Below are 22,268 nucleotides of genomic sequence, written 5' to 3' on the forward strand. Positions count from 1 at the left end.
TCATCAATTTCTCTTAGCAAAATAAATTAGGTTGGGCATTTAATGTTCTATTTACCATGGCTTAGCTTTGTTTCTGTTTTAGTCATTTCCAGTAAGACTATAAAAGGGGCAGAAAAATACTGATGTATTCCTCACTATGTGCTAACAAGATTAACCAAAGATTTATATTCAATTCCTTGAAATGTTACTTTCCTTTTAAGATAGCTTATCAGGATTTGATACTACACTTGATCTTGGCCAAAAGGCCAAGGAGTTATGGTTCATGCATTTGAATATTAAAGGACAATTTGACATTTCACTAGCATAATGTGGATGAATACTTCAGAAGTTTTTGAGCATTATCACTCCCAGGTGCGTAAACATACTACGGTAAGTACTGCCTGGAAATGCAAAGGAATTTTGGAACTCAGAGCTGATATTCGTTAACCAAGTCTTTTATGCCTTTTATATGTATTCATGTGCTTCTAATGAACCTGTCAGGTTGGTGTAAGGTAACAAACTTAGACTGGTAAGATAATGTCAACATGCCAAGATCACCCAGTGAACTTTTTAAAGTATTTAATCTTCAGCTTCAGGCAGTCTTTTAAAAAAATTAGTTTATACTCTTTAAACATTTAAGTCCTGGAACTCCTCTCCAAGATAAATGTGGCTGACTGCTGAGTGTCTTCTCTGATGTATCTTGGCATTTTGAAACTTCATGTTTCAGCTGGACACGGTAGCTCATGCCTGTAATCCCAGCACTTCGGGAGGCCGAGGCGGGTGGATCACCAGAGGTCAGGAGTTCAAGACCAATCTGACCAATATGGTAAAACCCTGTCTCTACTGAAAATACAAAAATTAGCCAGGTGTGGTGGCACACATCTGTAATCCCCGCTACTTGGGAGGCTGAGGCAGGAAAATCACTTGAACCTGGGAGGCGGAGGTTGCAGTGAGCTGATAGGGCCACTGCACTCCAGCCTGAGTGACAGAGCGAGACTCCATCTCAAAAAATAAAAACTTCATGTTTCCTCTTGTAATTTATGATTCTTGAAGTAAAAACCAAGTAGCTGCTACAATTAACCCTGCCCATGTTTATACTCTTTTGGAGAGACATCAGAACATAGCAGTTAAGAGCATGGTCTCTGAAGCCAAACTGCCTGTGTTTGAATTCTGCCTGTGCCTCATAGCTATGTGACCTAACCTCTGTGCCTTTGTCTCCTCATTTGTACATGGGGATTAGAAATGTATCTACCTCAAAGGGAGGTTGTGAAAATTAAAGGAGTTCATATATAGTCTGTAAAAAACTTACGAGCATGATCAGAGTGAGCACCAAATACAATTTCTGGTAATCACTCTGTTTCTTGATCACGTGTCTTGTAGTTGTCTTAGCCCTTAGCCCAATTCATTCAGCCAGCATTTATAATGGCAGACTCTCACATAAAACAAATGTAACAGTATGTAATATTAATGTGATTATAAAATACCAGGAATATACTCAGAGGAATGTTTATAGGCATTTTTTGAACACCCACTTTGGATCACAAGGTACACTGTTAAAACTGTTTTAGTTATCAGCGAATATATACAAATGTGTATGGTTACATCGATACTCTGTGTCTTGTTACCCTAATTAGTCTGGTGGATCCAATACTTTTTGGTCTGATTGCCATGCAGCATCATGATAATGCATATCAAGTGTTTAACTGGCCTGCAAATTGTTTTAAGTGATGTCTGCTTTTGCTTCCATAATCTGTGAAATGTCAGAATAACAAAGTGTTCATGAATATTTGTTAAAACTTGTTAAAAATCCTCATACATAACATAAAGGCCTAACACATTGATGAATTTTGAGAATGAATAACACAGAGGTTTTTTTATTTATTTTTCTGGGGTTGCCCGGGCTGGGCACAATCAGCTCACTGCAGTTTCAACCTCCTGGGCTCAATCTATGCTGCCACCTAAGCCTTTCAAATGGCTAGGACTACAGGTGCTTGCCACCATGCCTGGCTAACATTTTGCAGAGACAGGGTCTCCCTGTGTTGCCCAGGCTGGACTCAAAACCCTGAGCTCAAGCGATTGCCCTGAGCCTCCCAAAGTACTGGGATTGCAGGTATGAGTTACTGTGCCTGACTGCCATTTAATTCTTGAGCATTTTCTTTTACATCCTAATTGTCCACTTCTAATTTTGCCACCATAGTCACATCAAGGTTAAGTGGTTTAGTATCTTTGGGGATAAATAAGGTGCTGATTTTGTCTACAGCCATCAGTTTATCGTAATAGATCCAAGTTTGTCAATTTAAATCAAGCATGTTTATGATCAAAGATATGATCTATCATGCTGAATGTTCCATGTGTACTTCAGGAGATATATTCTGCTGTTTTGGGGTGGAGTGTTCTATAAATGTCAATTTAATCCAGTCAGCTTATGATTTTCAGTTCTATATTCTTACTGATTAATGTATATATACTAGTTCTAAGGAGGGATGTTAATCCCTAACTGTAATTGTGCATTAGTTTGTCTCTTTTCAGCTGTTTTAGCTTCATAAATTTTTGGAGCTGTTAGGTACGTATACATTTAGGATTATTTTGTCTTCTTGGTGAACTAGACCTTTTATCATTAGGAAACTGTATAACCACTCCATCTTTAATCATGTACATGGTTTTTTTTCCATCACTTGAATTGAGTTTCTTTATAGACAGCAGATAATCGGGTTATGTTGGTTTTTTTTCCCCCATGTCTCTTGTCATTGATGTGCTTAGACCATTTACATTTAGTATAATCATTGAGATGTATAGGTTTAGTTCTACCTTTTTTTTTTTTTTTTTTTTTTTTTTTGAGATAAGAGTTTTGCTCTTGTTGCCTAGCCTGGAGTGCAATGGCACAATCTCAGCTCACTGAACCACCACCTCCTGTGTTCAAGTGATTCTCCTGCCTGAGCCTCCTGAGAAGCTGGGATTATAGGCATGAGCCACTGTGCCTTGCCTTTTTTTTTTTTTTCAACAGGGTCTTGCTCTGTCACCCAGTCTACTGGAGGTACAGTGGCACAGTCACGGTTCACTGCAGCCTCAATCTCCTGGGCTCAAGTGATCCTCTCACCTCAGCCTCCAGAGTAGCCCACCATCACGCCTGGCTTTTTTTTTTTTTTTTTTTTTTTTGTAAGTAGAGACACATCTCACTGTTGGCCAGGCTGGTCTCGAACTCCTGAGCTCAAGCGATTGCCCACCTCAAAGTGCTGGGATTACAGGTGTGAGCCACCACACCAAACCAGATTATTTGAACATTTTTAAGTATTATATTTTCTCTACTGTAATATTGACTATCATCTCTCTGCAGGTTTTTTAGTGGTTGCTCTAGGTTGAAGCGCTTTGAATTCTTAGATATCTAAGAGTGAGCATTTTCTTTTTTTGACTGCTATACTCTCACCAGTTGCCAGCTTCTCATATAAATACTGTAAATCCTCTCGTTTAGGTAACTCAGCTTCTGGAGTTGAGGGAACTTCAAAATCAGAAGAGCTCTGGGAATCCACATTTGTGCTAAGATTTAGCAAACTTTTTTCCTCAGGTATATGTTTCTCACTGCTTAGAGTAATTGGTTCTCCAGTACTAGGAACTGTTGTTACATCTTGAACTCTGCTTTTCAAATCAGAACAAGTATCCTTTGGGCAAATTACATTTTGTTCCATTAGAGAGGCAGGAATATTCTCTTTGATTGTTGGTCTGTAGTCACCTTTACCCAAGGAAGTAATATCCCCACTGTTTCTCTCTTGGGAGGATAACAAAACAGTATCAGATTGGCTGTCCCAGCCTTGACTTCCTTGTTCTGTTATGTGTGTTGACTGGGAAGAATTCTGGGAGGAGATGTGAGTTGATTCTCCATCAGAGTCACTGAAAAGCTTCGGTGACTGAGATCCCCCTGCCTCTATGGAGGAAGGGAAGTTTTCCAAGTTCTCATCTGTGATTTCATCATTTCTTTTAAAGAATACTTCCCACTGGGGTACATCCCCATCAGCCTTTTGCTGGTGAAGTACAGAGCCCAGATCTCCTTGCAGTGAAGCTGGGATTCCTAATTCTTCTTCACTTTCACTGTTGGATTCTTCACAATCTACAAAGTTTGTGAAACGAGAGCTCTGCGTACTCTCTGTTCTGCAGCATCCTAGAGTTTGTCTCAGTTTTTCGGGCTGCTTTTCTGATACTGCAGTCATTGAAAATACCTCAGGTTGAAGAGTTTCCTGGTATGGAAGTTTGTGCCTTAAAGGTATTGGCAGAGGATCATCAAAGAGATAGTCATCTTCTTCCTCTGTGGGACAAACAAAACAGGTTTATAGGAAACAAGGCAAAGGGAGCCAATTTGTACCTACACTTTTAATTCTTGGAGTTGCAAGGAATAGGGAGGCCACTCTTCTTCAAAGGGAAAAGATATTCTTGGGATACACTGAATAATTTAATTACCATCCTTCAATTTTTTATAATGCTAGACTATCAGTGGAGAATATCGAGCAGTCACTCTGCTCTATATATAAGCCTGGCTGATCATTACAATCATATGCAAAACTTTAAAAAATAAAAACCACACAGGTTTCTGTATCTCATTCCAGACCTACTGAATCCCTAAAAGACAGGACCAAATAATTTGATTTTTGTGTTAAGTTCTACAGCTGATTTACGTTCATCAGCCAGGTTTGCAAAGCCTGTGTGCTCTGCAGATAGTAGATGCTCAGTGGGTTGTGCCTTAAAGGTATTGGCAGAGGATCATTAAAGAGATAGTCATGGGAAAATTAAATGGCTTTTTATTAAGGTTTTTCTCTTTTATGAGCATCTTATTGACATGCTTTATGCACAAAGTTGCGACAGGTTAAATCAACTTTAAAGCAAAATACTGAATAATCAACATGTGTCAAGAACTTAAAATTCAAAATTAAGCATGCTGTGTCAACAAATGTTCTTAAAATGAAAAAAGCCTTACTTGGAAAAACAAATATTTTCCGTCCTCTAACGGTATCTAGCCTAGGAAGGAAATTAAATGCATCTGAAACTACTGTGTATGGCAACTTCGTGTTCTACTGCTGAATCTGGTTTTATAATAATCCACTTAAATGATGTGGCTAAACACTGCATTTTTAAGACACTAATATAATGGACCATAGAGACCATCATCCAGCTCCCACCTTCCCAGTGTAAAGCTAGGCCCAGAGAAAAGGGTGTGCCAATACATAGGACCCAACCTCATTCTTAAAGTCCAATGTTATGACTTGTAACTGATCTTAGGGCTTAAGGTCACTAAGGTATCTAATGACTATATTTGGAATCATCCGAGACTATAGGATATATATTTTAAGCCAAAGATTAAATGTATGTTTTAGGTCCCTCACTACTCTGCCAAAGTTGTTTTTTATGTTTCACACAATCACAGTTCAACCTTGACCTCCCAGGCTCAGGAGATCCACCCCCATGCCCAGCTAATTTTTTTTTAGAGACAGTGTTTCCCCTTGTTGCCCAGGCTAGTCTTGAACTCCTGCACTCACTGAAGAAATCCACCTTGGCCTCCCAAAGTGCTGGAATTAGAGGCATGAGCTACTTTGCCTGGCCCCAAATTACCTTTTTATGAAATATTTTTGTATGATCTCTAAGTTGAACTGTTCTGCATTCCAAATCAGTGACTGTGCCTGATCCCAAAAAACATTTATCAAAAACAAGTGTGGATTGGGTAGATGCATAAAAGGCACAAAAGATTAAAGGAAGAAAGGACTTTTGCTTCCAGGTAAGATAGAGTAACAGAGACTAGATTTAACCTCCCACTTGAAATAACTAAAAATCAGACTACCTCTCAAAATGGACATTGAGCAATTAAGGACAATGACATGTGAGAAACAAGACACAGATGAGTCCTTTGATTGCCTGACTCACTGCTTCGTAACAGATTCCAGTCAGGGAGGGAACATCTGTTAGAGCCCATGGACATCCCTGAATTGAGATGGAACCTGAACGTTGAAGAAATCAAGGTACCTGGAATTTAAAGAGCAGAAGACCAGAGAGGAGAGTGCTGCACAGAAACTCTGAAAAGCTGCAGAGGAGTCCCTACCAAGTGTTCAGTGTACTGAGCAGCATGTGCTTGTCAGGAAACTACCAGAAGACAGGCAACGAATCACTCAAACAAAAAGAAAGTGCCCAGAACTCACTGTGCCAGGAACAGTGCCTGGTCCTGGTCCCAACAGCCAGAGTGGAAAACCTCATGATCCATGGGCATTTGTAAAAGAACCAAGAAGAGCCTTGCCTCAGTAGTGGGGAAAATTAACTGTACACTAAATGCTACTCTGGTCCTGCATAACAAAGGTAAAAGACATGAAAAGATCAAACTATAAACATGCTAACCACATGCCAGAACAAAGCTCAAGAATGATTTTAGAAATCCAAAATTATGCAGGACCTAAAAAGGTAAAATTCAGAATGTACGGCATTCAAAAACAAATTATCAGAAATTCGAGAAGCAGGAAAATACAATCAAAACTGACCGTGAAATTACATACCATGGGAGTCAATTTTCATGATCTTGGATCAAACAATAGTTTCTTAAAGATATGATACCAAAGCACAAGCAATAAAAGAAAAAAAAGGCAAATTCGACTTAAAACCTTTACACTTCAAGACACCATCAAGAAGGTGAAAAGACAAGTCTGAGAGAAAATATTTCCTAATCATATTAGATAAAGGACTGATACCAGACTATTTAACTCTTAAAACTCAATATGAAGGTCAATAATCCAGTTGAAATAGGGGCAAAAGATAGGAATAGACATTTCACCAAAAGTTACATAAATGGCCTATAAGCACATGAAAAATAGCTCGACATTAGTCATTAGAGAAATGCAAATCAAAACTGCAGGGTACCACCGTACACACACTAGGACAGCTATACTCAAAAACAAGTCTTAGCTAGTATGAAGAAACTGGAATCTTTACATATTGCTGGAGGGAATGTAAAATGTATTCAGTTTGGAACTGTTTGGCAGTTCCTTGAAGTGTTAAAACAGATTGACATATGTTATGAACTGAATGTTTCCTGTCAAAATTCATATGTGGAAGCCCTAAAGCCAGTGTGGCTGTTACCTGGAGATGGACCTCTAAGGAAATCATTAAGGTTAAACCTTCATAAGGCTGGAGCTTTGATCTGATAAGATTAGTATCCTTAAAAGATACTTCAGCTCGCATGTATGCTCTCCCGGCCACCCCACGGGCATGCACTGCAAAAAGGCCATGTGAGCATAAAAGAGATGGCAGCCACCTGTAATCCAAGAGAAGAGGCCTCAGAATGAAATCTGCCTTGCCAACACCTTCATCTTCCAGCCTTCAGAACTGTGAGAAATACTACCTGTGGTTTTCTCTCATGGAGTTTCGCTCTTGTCACCCAGGCTGCAGTGCAGTGGTGCAGTCTTGGCTCACTGTAACCTCTGCCTCCTGGGTTCAAGCAATTCTCCTGCCTGAGCCTCCCAAGTAGCCGGGATTACAGGCACTCAGTATCATGAACAGCTAATTTTTTTTTTTTTTTTTTTGAGACAGAGTCTTGCTCTGTTGCCCTGGAGGCAACAGAGTGCTGAGGCTGGAGTGCTGTGGCACAATCTCGGCTCACTGTAACCTCCACCTCCAGGGTTCAAGCGATTCTTCTGCCTCAGCCTCCTGAGTAGCTGGGACTACAGGTACGTGCCACCATGCCTAAGTTTTGTAATTTTGGTAGAGATGGGGTTTCAACATAGTGGCCAGGCTGGTCTCAAAGTCCTGACCTCATGATCTGCCCACCTCAGCCTCCCAAAGTGCTGGGATTATAGGCGTGAGCCACTGTGCCTGGCCTAACTTATTTTTTTATTTTTTATTTTTTATTTTTTTAAGCAGAGACAGGTTTTCACCATGTTGGCCAGGCTGGTCTTGAACTCCTGATCTCAGGTGATCCATCTGCCGTGGCCTCTCCAAGTGCTGGGATTATAGGCGTGAGCCACCATGCCTGGCCTGCTTAAGCTACCTAGTATGTTATTTTGTTAGGGCAGCCCAAGCAAACTATGACTCCAAAATTCTACCCCCTACAAGAAATAAAACCCGAGAGAAAGATACATAAAGACTTGTACACAAATTTTCATAGCATTATTATTTAAAAAGGGGAAGCAACCCAGATGTCCATCAACTGGTGAGTGGATAAACAAAATGTCATGTGCCTGTACAATTGAATACTGGTTGGCAATAAAAAGTATGAAGTACTGATACATGCCACAGTATAGATGTACCTTGAAAACATGCTAAGTAAAAGCCAGGCACAAAATAGCACATAGTGTATGCTTTTTTTTTTTTTTTTTGAGATGGAGTCTAGCTCTGTCAGCCACACTGGAGTGCAGTGGCGTGATCTCACTGCGAGGTCCGCCTCCTGGGTTCACACCATTCTGCCTCAGCCTCCTGAGTAGCTGGGACTACAGGCGCCTGCCACCACACCTGGCTAATTTTTTGTGTTTTTAGTAGAGACGGGGTTTCACTGTGTTACCCAGGATGGTCTCGATCTCTCTGACCTCATGATCCACCCTCCTCGGCCTCCCAAAGTGCTGCGATTACAGGCGTGAGCCACTGTGCCCAGCCGTATGAGTTATCTTATATGAAATGTCCAGAAAACACAAATCTATAGAGACAAACTCTAGATTAGTGGTGGCCTAAGGCTGGGAATAGTAATGGGGAGTGACTGGAAAGTTTCTTTTTTGGGTAATAAAAATGTTCCAAAATTAGATAGTGGAGATGATTGTACAATTCCGTTATACTAACAGTCATGGAATTGTTCACCTATACAGGATGAATTTATGGTATATCAATTATACTTCAATAAAGCTTAAAAGATAATTTTGTATTGTGGAGTTTATAATAGATGGAGAATGTATGATGATAACAGCACAGACTGGGAGAAGAGGAATGGAAATATACTGCTGTAACATTCCTATGCCATACTTGGAATAATATATCATTTATCTTTTCACTCTGATATGTTAAAGATGTATACAGTCAGTCCTTTGTATCCACAGGTTCCACATCTGTGGATTTGACTGACCACAGATCAAACATATTTGGAAAAAAGCAAAAATTAAAATACAAAACACAAAAATTGTTACAGTATAACAACTATTTACCAAGCATTTACACTGTATTTAAAGTATAAGTATTCTAGAGATGATTTCAAATATATGGGAGGATATGTGTAGGTTATATGCAAATGTAACACCATTTAATATGACTTGAACATACGCAGATTTTGGTACTCTTTGGCGAGGGGGTCCTGGAACCAATCCCCCAAGGATACTAAGGGATGACTGCGTTAGAAGCCACTCAAATAAGAAATCAATGAGTTACACAGCCAATAAGCCAACAACAGATTAAATACAATCAATCAGTAATTACTTGATCCGAAAGAAGGCCAAAGAATAAAGAACAAATAGCTAAGAGGATAAATTTAAACCTGACCATATCAGTGGGTACAATAAAACTAAGTGGTATAAGCACTGCAGTTAAAGGCCAGAAATTACCAGATTGGCCATAAAAACAAGATCAAACAACATACTGCTTACGAGAAACCCACTTTAAATATAAAGACAAGTTAAAAGTGCAGAGTTGGAAAAAGATACATCAAGCCAATACTAATGAGAAGAAATTCAAATGGCTCTGGTAAAGTAGATTGTAGAACTTAAGAATATTACCAGGGAATAGACTCATTTCCTAAAGATAAAGGTATCAATCCCTCAAGAGGATATAACAATGTTAAACTTATGTATACCTATTAATAGTGCCTCAAACAGATGAAGCAAATGCCAGTAGAACTAATCAAGGCAAAATAGGCAAGTCCACAATTACAACTGGAAATTTCAACACCCCTCTCTGGCAATAATTGATAGAACAAGAATGTAGAAGATCTGAACAACACTGTGAACCTAATTGACATTTATAGAACACTTCATCGAACAACAGTAGTACATATATTTTTTTAAAGTACACATTAAACATTTACCAGGTTTAATGTGTAAATTGCTCTACAATTGATGGTCCATAAATATTCTGGACCATAAATCTCAATAAAAGTACAAAGCCAGGCATGGTGGCTCACGCCTATAATCCCAACACTTTGGGAGGCAGATGGATCACCTGAGGTCAGGAGTTCAAGACCAGCCTGGCCAACATGACAAAACCCCATCTCTACTAAAAATACAAAACATTAGCCAGGTGTGGTACCACGGGCCTGTAAATCCAGCTATTTGGAGGCTGACACAGGAGAATCACTTGAACCTGGGAGGCTGAGGTTGGAATGAGCCAAGATCGTGCCACTGCATTCCAGCCTGGGCGACAGTGAGAATCTGTCTCAGAAAAAAAGTCATACAAAGTATGTTCTCTGACCACAATAACATTAAATTAGATAACAACAGAATGATCTCTGGAAAGTTCTCCAAAATTCAGAAACTAGTAACAAATTTCTAAGTAACCCATGTGTCAAAAGAAAAATTAGAAAATGTTTTGAATGAAAATGAAAAGACAAATTTGTGGGATGCTGCTAAAGAGGGAAAAGTATAGCACTAAATGCCTACATTAGAAAATAAGGTCTCAACGAACTCAGCTTCTGTATTAAGAAACTTAAAGAGCAAATAACATTCCAAATAAGCAGATGAAATAAAGATCAGAGTGGAATTCAGTGAAATGGGAAACTACACCCTGCCAAAAAAAAAAAAAAGGAAAATAAAACCAAAAACTTCTTATTTGAGAAGATCAGTAAAACTGGTAAACTTCTAGCTAGACTAATCAAGAAAAAAATGAGAGAAGACACAAAGTAATATCAGGAGTAAGAGGGTTAATATCAGTAGATTCTACAGATACTAAAATAATATTAAAAAGTTTATGCCAAAAAATTAAGCAACATGGATAAGACAGATTCTTCGACAAATTCAAGTTACCAAAGTTTACTCAAGAAAAAAAATAACCTGAATAGTCCTATGCCTATTAAATCACATTTGTAGTTAAAAAAAAAAACCTTCCCACAAAGAAAACTCCTGTCCCACCCAGATGGCTTCACTGGTAAATTCTACCAGTCATTGAAGAAAGAGAAAATGCCAATCCTTGAAAAATTTTTCCAGAGACTGAGAATAAAGAAACCTCACAACAATGAGGCCAGCAGTATCCTGATACCAAAACCACACAATTACAAGGAAAAGAAAAGACAATACTCCAGACCAACAGTCCTTCTGAACGTAAATGAGAAAACTGTTACCATAATACTTAAGGATAATATGTCAAGACTAAGAGGGATTAGAGAACTGCAAGTTTGGTTTAATACTCAAAAATCAATGTGTGTCACCATATTAACAGAGTATAAAGAAAAACAATAGGATCATCTCAATAAATACAGAAAAAGTGTTAGACAAAAACCCTTATCCATTGTTGATATCCATCCACCTACCAAGAACAAAAAGGAAGTGATTCTGCCTGACACAAAGCCTATACTTATCATTATACTTAATGGTGAAAGAATGAATGCTTTCCCCTTGAGATGGGGAACAAGGCAGTGACACCCGCTCTTGCCACTTGTTTCACATTGTAGTGGTAGTCTAGACAAAAAAGAGAAAAACATCCTGGCTGAAAAGGAAGAAGCAAAATTGTCTATATACACAAATAACATTGATAATCTATGTAGAAAATGCAATGGAATCTACAAAAAGCACTAGAACGATATGTGAGATTAGCAAGGTTGCAGGATACAAGATCAAAATACAAAAATCAGTTGCACAGGTTGCATATCCCTAATCCAAAAGTCTGACACCTGAACTACAAAGGAAATCCTTATTGCAGCATTTTAGATTTTCTGATTAAAGAGGCCCAACCATCAAAGGCAAATGCAAATGTTCCAAAATTCAAAAAAGTCCAAAATCCAAAACACTTCTGATCCCAAGCATTTTGACTAAGGGAGACTCAGCCTATATTTCTATATACTAACAACAATCAATCAGGAATTGAAACTTAAAAAATAATACCATGTGCAACAGTATCCCCAAAAATGAAATACTTGGGGATTCATTTACACAGACCTGTACACTGAAAATCATAAAACACTGCTGAGAGAAATTAGAGAAGACTTAAATAAATTGAGAGGTATATCATGTTCATGGATCTGAAAAATTCGATATTGTTAAGATGCCAATTCTTCCCAAATTGATCAACAGATTTAAAACAATCCTCATCAAAACCTCAGGAGGGACATTTCTGTACAAATTGGCATATGATTCTAAAATTCATATGGAAATGCAGAGGACCTAGGATAACAAAAACAACTTTGAAAATGAACAAAGCTGGCTGGGCACGGTGGCTCACGCCTGTAATCCCAGCACTTTGGGAGGCTGAGGTGGGCGGATCACGAGGTCAAGAGACTGAGGCCAGCATGGTGAAATCACGTCTCTACTAAAAATACAAAAATCAGCTGGGCATGGTGGCACACACCTGTAGTCCCAGCTACTCGGGAGGCTGAAGCTGGAGAATCACTTGAACGTGGGAGGCAGAGGTTGCAGTGAGCCGAGATCGTGCCACTGCACTCCAGCCTGGCAACAGAGACTCCATTTCAAAAAAACAAAAAAAAAAAAAAAGGAAAAAAGAACAAAGTTGGAGAACTTAAATCATCTGACTTCAAGATTTACAAAGCTACAGTAATCGAGATAGGCGATATTGTTTTCAAGATAGAGATTATGGAACATAACAGAGAATCCAGAAATAAACCTCCACATTTGTAAACTGACTCAACAAAAGTGCTGAAGCAATTCAGTGAATAAAGATAGTGTTTCCAACAAATGGTTTAAGAACATTTGGATATCCATACACAGACACACACACACACACACACACAAAATTACCTTGGATCTACATTTGAACCATATTTTTAAAAACAAAAATGAATCACAGATCTAAATGTACAACCTAAAACTGTGACAACTTCTAGCAGAAAACACAGGAGAAAATCTTTATGCCTTTGGATCAAAGATTTCTTAGATATGATACAGAAAAAAGTAAAACTTAATAAATTCACTTGATCAAAATTTAAAATTTCTGCTCTTCAAAATACTCTGCTAAAAAGATTGAAAAGATTACCTACAGAGTAGAAGAAAATATTTCTATACACCTCATATATTTTTTTAAAAAACTTGTATCCAGAAACGTAGGCAAACTTAGTAACACGATGAGTGCAGTGGCTCACGCATGTAATTCCAGCACTTTAGGAGGCCAAGGTATGCAGATTGCTTGAGCTCAGGAGTCTGAGACCAGCCTGGGCAACATAGTGTAACCCCATCTCTACAAAAAATATAAAAATTAGCCAGGCATGGTGGCATATGCCTGTACTACTTGGGAGGCTGAGGTGGGAGGCTCACTTGAGCTTGGGAGGTTGAGGTTGCAGTGAGCTGTGATAGTGCCAGCCTGGGTGACAGCAAGACTCTGTCTCAAAACAAAACCCAACAATTTAAAAATGAGTCAAGATTTGAATAGACACTTGACCAGTGAAGATACATGGATGGCAAATAGGCACCTTAAAAGATACACAACCTTGCTAGTCATTAGAGAAATGCACATTAAAACCACAAAGAGCTATCACTGCACACCTATTAGGATATTTAAAATTAAAAAGTCTAACCATACCAAGTATTGGCAATGATGTGGAGCAACCAGAACTCTCATACACTTCTGCTGGGAACACAAAATGGTCAAACCACTTTGGAAAACATTTTGGCAGTTTCTTAAAGATAGAGCTACCATATGACCCATTCTTAGGTGTGAAAACCTATGTCCATACAAAAGTTTGTACATGAATGTTCATAGCAGCTTTCTTTATAATAAGAAAGACACTGGAAACAACCCAAAAGTACATCAACAGGTGAATGGATCAGCAACTTGTAGTATATCCTTGAGGTGGACGACTACTCATGAAAAGAGAGTGAACTACTGATACACGCAACAACATGAATGAATCTCTGATGTGCTAAGTAAAATAACCCAGACATACTATATGATTCTATTTATATGAAACTCTAGAACATGCAAACTATGACAGAAGGCAGATCAGTGGCTGCCTTGGCATGGGTGAGAACAGGAGGGAATGACAAAGGGGCATAAGAAAACTTGGTGATAATCTCACTATCTTAATTGTAGTCATGGTTTCTCAAGTGTATGCATATGCAAAAAAATTTATCAAATTGTGCACCTTAAATGTGCAGTTTTTATCAGTTATGCCTCAGGAAAGCTGTTTTTTTTAAAAAAAAACTAAGTAAATTTCTGAGGATTAGAGGATGCATTACATAATAGAGTTAACATTTGAAATTCATGGAACTGTTTTTCTAAAACCTTTTAATTGTTGAAACAAAAACAAATGTGCTTTTCTTCAGGCACCAGTAATAGACTTACTTTATCAGTCTCGGAATTGTCATCTAAATGTTTTAAAATTAGATTCTCCATGAGCAGAAATGTAGAAGCAAGAGATGAGAGACCGCCCTAGATTAGAATCCCAGGCCCATCACTAACTTCTTGCTAGTCCTTAGGGACTTAAGTCTCTAAACTTCAGTTTCGTCATAATTAGAACTGGGATGGTACCCCTTGTAAGTTGGTTTAGAGGCTTAGCTATAGCATAGGTAAAGGACCTAGCACAACACCTGCTATTAATAGGTGTTCAAAAAATAGTATCATCTTTATCTCGTGAGTTTTGGTCAAGTATTTACTGCACGGCAGAGTAACTGACTTTCCACCAAAGGAATGAAAATCAAGAATCCTAACCATGAAATAGGGCTGCTGGAAAGCCCCAGAGCTTTGCTCAGAATCTAACATTCTGATTTCCACTACAGAGCCTACCTCTGTCCTTCACTAGAAAAATCAATATAGCAATGAAAGAAGGTACAAGGTATAGGGGAAAATCCTTCTGTATAAACACTACTGATCAATTTGATCAGAAATGATAAGAAAAGTCTCCATTATCAGCATTTACTAGTATCTTAAGAAAATGTCCAAGGATAACAAACCAGCCTCTCTTTATGGCCTCTACTGATCTTGGGGTGTATTTCCAGAAAGCTGAGAACACCACACACGACGGCACAGTTTTCACCACTTGTTTTAACCCAGGGAAGGAGAGCAGACTCAGACTCTTGATTTTACAGGCTGAAGACAGGAGGGCAAAGTACTTCTTGAGACCATGTGACAAGTCTGACCTGTGGTGGTTCCCAGGTCCACTCTGCCCAAGGCGACTTCCCCCAGACCCAAGCTGCTTGGAAAGCAGTGTTTGTGGGGAGCCCACCCCTCTGAACCCAGGACCATTTTTCTTACCTGAGTCTCGGTGGATTGTTCTAGCTCTCTTCAGTTTTCCCAGTGGTTTATACTGTGGCTCCATACTTTGGGAAGACCGGCATAAAGGCTTTAAGCTGAAATGAATCAGAATATTTGATTTTTCCTTTTGGGGAAGTTGTTAGAAGGTAGGCATCATTGATAGTGTTACAAATTTTTTTTGTTTTTATTTTTTTGTTTTTTTATTTCTTGGATCCCTGTGTTTTTAACAAAATCTTGACCATAAGGGAAATCACACAACTACTCTGGAGGATTGAAAAGCAGTTCTAAACTGATTTCATAGTTAAAAATCACTTCGATGTAATAAGTGGTAAATATAAGCACTTAAATGCAACCTGGTAGGTGTGTATCTTATTATTACATCAGTAGACTAAGGCAAAACTTAATGCAAAAAAAAGATGCAAAAAGAGCAGGTCCCTATCCTGAAAACCATTAATACAGTGGCATCCTCTGGCATTCAGGATACAGTATAACTAGCTGCTTCCCGTAGGGTTTTACTTATTTCTCACAGGAATCTCCGCAAATTTATCTTGTCATTCTAGGTCCTTAGGCTGAAAGCTAAGGCAAAGTGGAGATAAGATACAAAAAGGCAGAAAAATAAGATTTGAAGATGTCCTGCCCCTTTTGAAGGCCTCACTGCCAACTGCCGCCTCCTGGCAGATTCTGGGAAGCCTTTAGGATGATCTACAACATACCATTTGAACAGGGCCATGAAGTGCCCAACCTGAAACTTATTTACAGCCACCCCCATTTTACATCCTTGCCCCTGTTTCCACAGCTGTTCTCTGGATCCATCCCCTTCAACCTTTCCAGGAGTTCTCATCCATTACTGTGTCTCTTTACAGTCATTTCAGCTATTCTTCTGGGTTAACTTTTCAAAGTAAGGTCGTCTTCCCCCACCTACCTACAACAGAATTGTCTGCTAGAAATGGAGGATTGGGGCTGGGCACGGTGGCTCACGCCTGGAGTCCCGGCACTTTGGGAGGCCGAGGTGAGTGGATCATTTGAGGTCAGGAATTCGAGACCAGTCTGGCCAACATGGTGAGACCCTATCTCTACTACAAATACAAAAATTGGCCAGGCCTGGTGGTGGGCACCTATAATCCCAACTACTCACAAGGCTGAGGCAGGAGAATCGCTTGAACCCAGGAGGCGGAGTTTACAGTGAGCCGAGGTTGCACCACTGCACTCCAACCTGGGTGACAGAGCCAGAATCTGTCTCAAAAAAAAAAAAAAAGGCAGGGTGAGGAATATGCATTTTAACAAGCACCTCGGCCAGGCGCAGTGGCTCACACGTGTAATCCCAGCACTTTGGGAGGCCAGGGCAGGCGGATCACGAGGTCAGGAGATTGAGACCATCCTGGCTAACACAGTGAAACCCTGTCTAAAAATACACAAAATTAGGCTGGCGTGGTGACGGGCACCTGTAGTCCCAGCTACTCGGGAGGCTGAGGCAGGAGAATGGCGTGAACCCGGGAGGCGGAGCTTGCAGTGAGCTGAGATCGCGCCACTGTGCTCCAGCCTGAGCGACAGAGCCAAGACTCCGTCTCAAAAAAAAAAAACAAAAAACAACAAAAACAAGCACCTTAAGTGATTCCTGAACACGTCCAAGTATATATGTATTCAAGTTTAGTTCTACAGACATATTGAAGTCTCAGCTGTTTTAAGATCAAGCCTTCTGATTGTTGCCTCCTGTTGCCATCTTGTCTCTAACTTTCCCTTCACTGTCAAACTTTTTATACAGTCTGTCCTCAGTATTTTCCATTTCCTCACTTTTTACCCATTTCTCAACTAAAATCTGGCTTGTAACTCACAAGTCCACTGAAATTGCTCTCACTGAGCACACACAAATGACCTAATTACCAAGGAAACAGGACACCTGGTAGTCACCATATTATTTAACTTCTCAAGACACTCCATGGGCACCCTCTGCTTACCCTTCCCTTTGCTCTCATCCTGCTGTCTGGGCCACTCTCTCCATCTCAGCCCAGCTCCTCCTCCTCCACTTCTCCCTTAAATGTGCTGCCCAGGGTTCTGGCCTCAGCTCTGTGATCCCTCCTCCCACTCCTGGTGACTTCTGTCCTCATGGTTTCAGTTCTCACCTGCACTGCCAATTCCAAATCTGTGTCTCCAACCCAGACCTCTCTCCAGAGATTGTCCATCCTCCTCTCCATCGACATCTGCAAGCCTGGTCCTGTTATGTCCTCATCGGGGTCTGCGAGGCAGATTCCCTGACAAGGGGCCTCGTTCCTTCTGCACCCATTGAGCTTGTGTGCTGCCTTTGCACCTGGCCTCTCCATGAGACTGGAGCTCTGCTAGGACAGGGGGTGTCTTAGGCAACCTGGAACCCAAGCTCCATTCCCACCATATGGCTGGCACTAAAGAAATCATTTCATGGGCCGGGTGCAATGGCTCATGCCTGTAATCCCAACACTTTGGGAGGCTGAGACAGGTAGATCACTTGAGCTCGGGAGTTCAAGACCAGCCTGGTCAACATGGCAAAACCCCGTCTCTACTAAAAATACAAAAATTAGCCAGGTGTGGTGGTGTGCACCTGTAGTCCCAGCTACTCGGGAGGCTGAGGCAGGAGAATCGCTTGAACCCAGGAGGTGGAGGTTGCAGTGAGCCGAGGTCACGCCACTGCACTCCAGCCTTGGTGACAGCGTGAGACCCTGTCTCAAAAAAAAAATTAAATAAATAAATCATTAATGAATGCATAAATGAAACCCAAAGAAGAGGTAAGAAAATGGTAATACTGTAGTAAAAGACATCCGTGAATACTATTGCACCTCTCCTTTGGCTTCAGTTATCCATTCAGTAGACACTTGACGACCTACCTGGCATGGTGCTAGGTGCTTTTCTTATACTATCTCCCTATATTATCTCTTTCTTTTTTGAGAAGCCCAACAAGTAGGCATCAATATTCCCATTTTGCTGATTCAGAATGACTAGCTCGGAGAAGTGATCTGGCCAAGCTGACACTGCACTGTTAATTAATGGTGGAGCTGGGTTGCAACCCAGGAGAAGCCGACAACACTACCTATACCTTCTGCCACATTGTTGAACTAAAGGAAACACCATAGGAAGAAATGGAAATGAGTATCAGTTCAGAAATGTCGCAACAGAAACAGATTCTAGATTTGTAAACATTCAGACAAACTCTCCTTTGTGTCCTAGCCAAGAGCCACAAAGGGAGACAGACACCAAGTCCCACAACCAATGACTACTCACATTTCGACAACTTTATCCATAGTTGTGCCAACTGGAATGACATTTGGATATGCGTTCACAGGACAGACGTAGCTCAAGAAATCTTTAATCTAGAAAAAGGAAAATCACATGGATCAACGATCTCTACAATAAAACAGGTTGTTAGGGGAGATAAAGGGAAGCTGGGGAAGGAGAAGCAGAACTCTCTTATGGTTGTGGTTCTCAACGCTGGCTGCACGTGGGGATCACCAGGGACCTCTTGGGGAAAAAAATATCCAATACCCAGGCCTCACTCCCAAACATCTCCTGAACACTGAGTACTAGTGGGCCTAGAAATCAGTACATTTAAATGTTCCCCAGGTCATTTTGATCCACAGTAAGAGCTGAGAATCACTAATGGGACTCAAAGATTTTTTTTTTTTTTTTTAATATATTGCTTTCCTTGTCCAAGAAGGTCAGTTGCTTATGTTTAACAAATCCCCTTTCAAATGAGAATTTATCTGGGCATTAAGTATAATATACACACACAAAAAAAACAAGGTCTTAGAATTGCATTTCTTAGCTGGGCACAGCGGTACATGTCTGTGGTACCAGCTACTCAAGGCTGAGGCAGGAGGATTGCTTAAGCCCGGGGATTTGAGGCCAGCCTGGGCAACACAGAGAGACCCCATCTCTAAAAACGAACAACAAAAGAATTGCACTTATTTACTTCTACAAATAATCATTAACGATGCCAAGAGTATTACACCTTTGAGGTTACTTGATTTGTTCAAATGGTTCATTCTCATTGGGCAGAACACCATGCATTGGTCACTGATTCCAGGGAAGGAACCAAACACTGCCTATTGTATCTTGGTGTCAGAGTCACCAAGGAAAACACAATGCAGTCAAGCACTGGATGGAGCAATGCTTCACTTACTGAGAACAGACCAAGCAAGATCAAGTCCAACAATGTGCACTGGTCCCCAGTGACCAGCATGTCTCTCCCTGCAGCCAACACAGGGCTACCTGCCTACATGTAACCCTCTCCTGCCACACAGGAAGGAACCCCCATCATGCTGTCTGAAATAAGGACAGCTGGGGTGTGCCTAAGGGCCATTGACACACAGGCTTAAGTAGAACAAAGGGACACACATCAAGTACAAAGCAGAGAAAGATGTTTCCACACAAGGCACTGAGCTGCCACAGGCTGTGTGCTCATGCTGTCAGGAGCGCTCCTCTCTCCCTCTCCCCCTTTCTCATTAAGGAAGTGATCCATTCTTATGTGGCCAGTGAGGGTTGAAAGACTGTGCACATAGACTGCCTGTCCCAATGATTAATTCTAAACAAACAATTACATGCAAAAACTTCATGAATACCTTGATTTTTTGCAAAGTTCAGAATGCTAAACAGAGGAACTCTGTCACTATTCCTCAAAACATCTCTACAACCTAGAGGAACTTCAGCTTTGTCTCTTATTAGACCTTGGTGAGCTTGTGATCTCGGTCAAGTTACCTAATGGTTCTAATTTTAGATTCTTCATTTAAAAGTATAAATGAGATTATGCATGTAAAGTGCTTAGCTTGGTACCTGGTGAAAAAAATAAAATCATCCATTACTAAGTTGATAATGACAACACAAAGACTTTTATGCCCTTCTACAAATGGACAGACTAGAACCCAATGTAATTATTAGTATACCACCAAATTGAAAGAGGCAGGAACCCAAGAACTGCCAATAACTCCACATAAAAATAAAAGGGCTACTTTAAGACAGGGGAAAGGCAGGAAGATCTGTTCTTTAGATATTTTTCACAAACAGTATCTTTTGTACCTTCACAGTAGGCATGCAAATAGAAAGCATTACCTGCCCGCCCAACACCTATTTGATTTGCACGAAGTTGAGGCTGGTAGAAATCAGAGACTTTTGAAGGGAATAAAGGATTTAAAAAAAAAAAAAAATTAAAGTCAAGCCTTTACCAGAAATGGTTCACTACTAATTCTCAGAGATGAAGTGGCCCCAAGGAGATAAGAGACACCCAATAAAGGAGCACCCCCTCTCACTTATACAAGTTGACTCCCTTTTATCAAATGCCTGCCTTAAAATAAGGCATCAATACAGCCAATTCTCTTTCTTTGCAGTAGTTATATTCTATAAAGTCACCATAAATGCTGAATTAGCAAATACTGAACCACTGCTGCTAGGGGTTCCTGCCATCCTTTGGTGACATCGTTTTCATCAGCCAGTTAATATATAAGCTTGTTTTATGTGTGTTTCTGTTGAAAGACACCTCATTTAATAGATACTTTGATTCATTAACACTGAACTCATGGCCAATAGCCCTATAACTCATTCCTATCTAACATACATATTTTCTCTAGAAGCCATGTTACAGTCTTCCCGTGCTTAGGAACACTGGATAGGACTTCAGTACTATGATTGGTCACCACTTTAAATAAGATCACCAACAAAAAGCACCAAAACATGAAAAACATGGCACTGAATAGATGGCAAAAAGGACACTTTTGATATGGTTTGGCCGTGTACCTATCCAAATCTCATCTCGAACTGTAGTTTCCATCCCCATGTGTTGTGTGACGGACCAGTGGGAGGCAATTGAATCATGGGGGCGGCTACCTCCATACTGTTCTAATCATAGTTCTCATGAGATCGGATGGTTTTATAAGGGGCTTTCCCCCACCTTCACTCTGCACTTCTTGCTGCCACCAAGTGAAGAAGGATGTGTTTACTATGATTGTAAATTTCCTGAGGCCTCCCCGGCCCTGCAGAACTGTGAGTCAATTAAACCTCTTTCCTTTATAAATTACCCAGTCTCGGGCATGTCCTTAGAGCAGCAGGAGAACAGACTGATACACTTGTTGACAGAGTAAGAGCTGAAAGAAGGCAGAGCGTTTCCTTGTTCTACCTGAGCTGAGAATGTGCACATCAGGTGACTCAAATTTTTCACCACTCTCCACAAGTCCACGAATGATCACAAAAGCACTGTAAATATTGATACTGCAGTTACAGGTCAGTTTCAGTGAGTAGGCCAACACATAAAAATAGAACCCATGAGGCCAGGCACAGTGGCTTACACATGTAACCCAGCACTTTGCGAGGCCAAGGCAGGCAGGTTACCTGACATCAGGAGTTCAAAACCAGCCTGGTCAACATGATAAAACCCTGTCTCTGCTAAAAATACGAAAATTTTAGCTGGGCATAGTGGTGGGCACCTGTAGTCCCAGCTACTCAGGAGGCTGAGGCAGGAGAATCACCTGAACCCAGGAGGCAGAGGTTGCAGTGAGCCAAGAACACACCACTGCACCCCAACCTGGGCAACAGAGTAAAACACTGTCTCAACCAAAAAAGAAAAAAGAAAAAAAAGATCCGTGAATAATGAGGATCAAATGCATTTAGGAAAAAAAAAACTAAAAGGAAATGAAACTTAGGTAGAAACAGAGATGCTTCTGAGAGTCAGGGGACTACTGTCAACTACCACGGCTGCAGAACACTGAGCAATAAAGGTTATGAGTACATGGGATCCTCTTACCTCACTGTAGGAGGAGTGAAAAGAAAAACAAGCTCTGTATGAACTCTCTCCAGTCCTAAAGGGAAATGAAAACACAAAATAAAAAGATCACTGAGCAAAACTAGAACTAAGCGAAGCTGGCCCTTCTCATTTAGGCTGTTCTAGCATGAAACTACCCTAACGGGCTTGCTTCAGCAGCACG

General features: G+C 40.4%; 1 protein-coding gene across 23 annotated transcripts in view; it reads right to left on the bottom strand.

The window, feature by feature from the left end:
• DCLRE1C (DNA cross-link repair 1C) overlaps positions 1 to 22,268 on the bottom strand; it is a 60,487-nt gene that overhangs the window by 10,643 nt on the left and 27,576 nt on the right. For 10 of the 23 annotated variants that reach the window (XR_010577845.2, XR_010577844.2, XM_065520310.2 and 7 more), the window contains 4 exons: positions 22,088 to 22,142; positions 18,580 to 18,668; positions 15,331 to 15,425; positions 3,404 to 4,276 (listed from right to left, as the gene is read on the bottom strand). Coding sequence is in view for 20 of the 23 variants with exons in the window: in XM_065520310.2 (XP_065376382.1) it covers positions 3,404 to 4,276; positions 15,331 to 15,425; positions 18,580 to 18,668; positions 22,088 to 22,142 (1,112 nt within the window). In the remaining 3 variants the exon portion in view is untranslated. Of the gene's footprint in view, positions 1 to 3,275; positions 4,277 to 15,330; positions 15,426 to 18,579; positions 18,669 to 21,463; positions 21,619 to 22,087; positions 22,143 to 22,268 lie in introns of those variants that run through there. The other 13 variants (XM_065520323.2, XM_065520321.2, XM_065520322.2 and 10 more) reach the window with 8 other exon arrangements.

Source organism: Macaca fascicularis, chromosome 9 (genome assembly GCF_037993035.2).
Source record: "Macaca fascicularis isolate 582-1 chromosome 9, T2T-MFA8v1.1".
Classification (NCBI taxonomy): domain Eukaryota; kingdom Metazoa; phylum Chordata; class Mammalia; order Primates; family Cercopithecidae; genus Macaca; species Macaca fascicularis.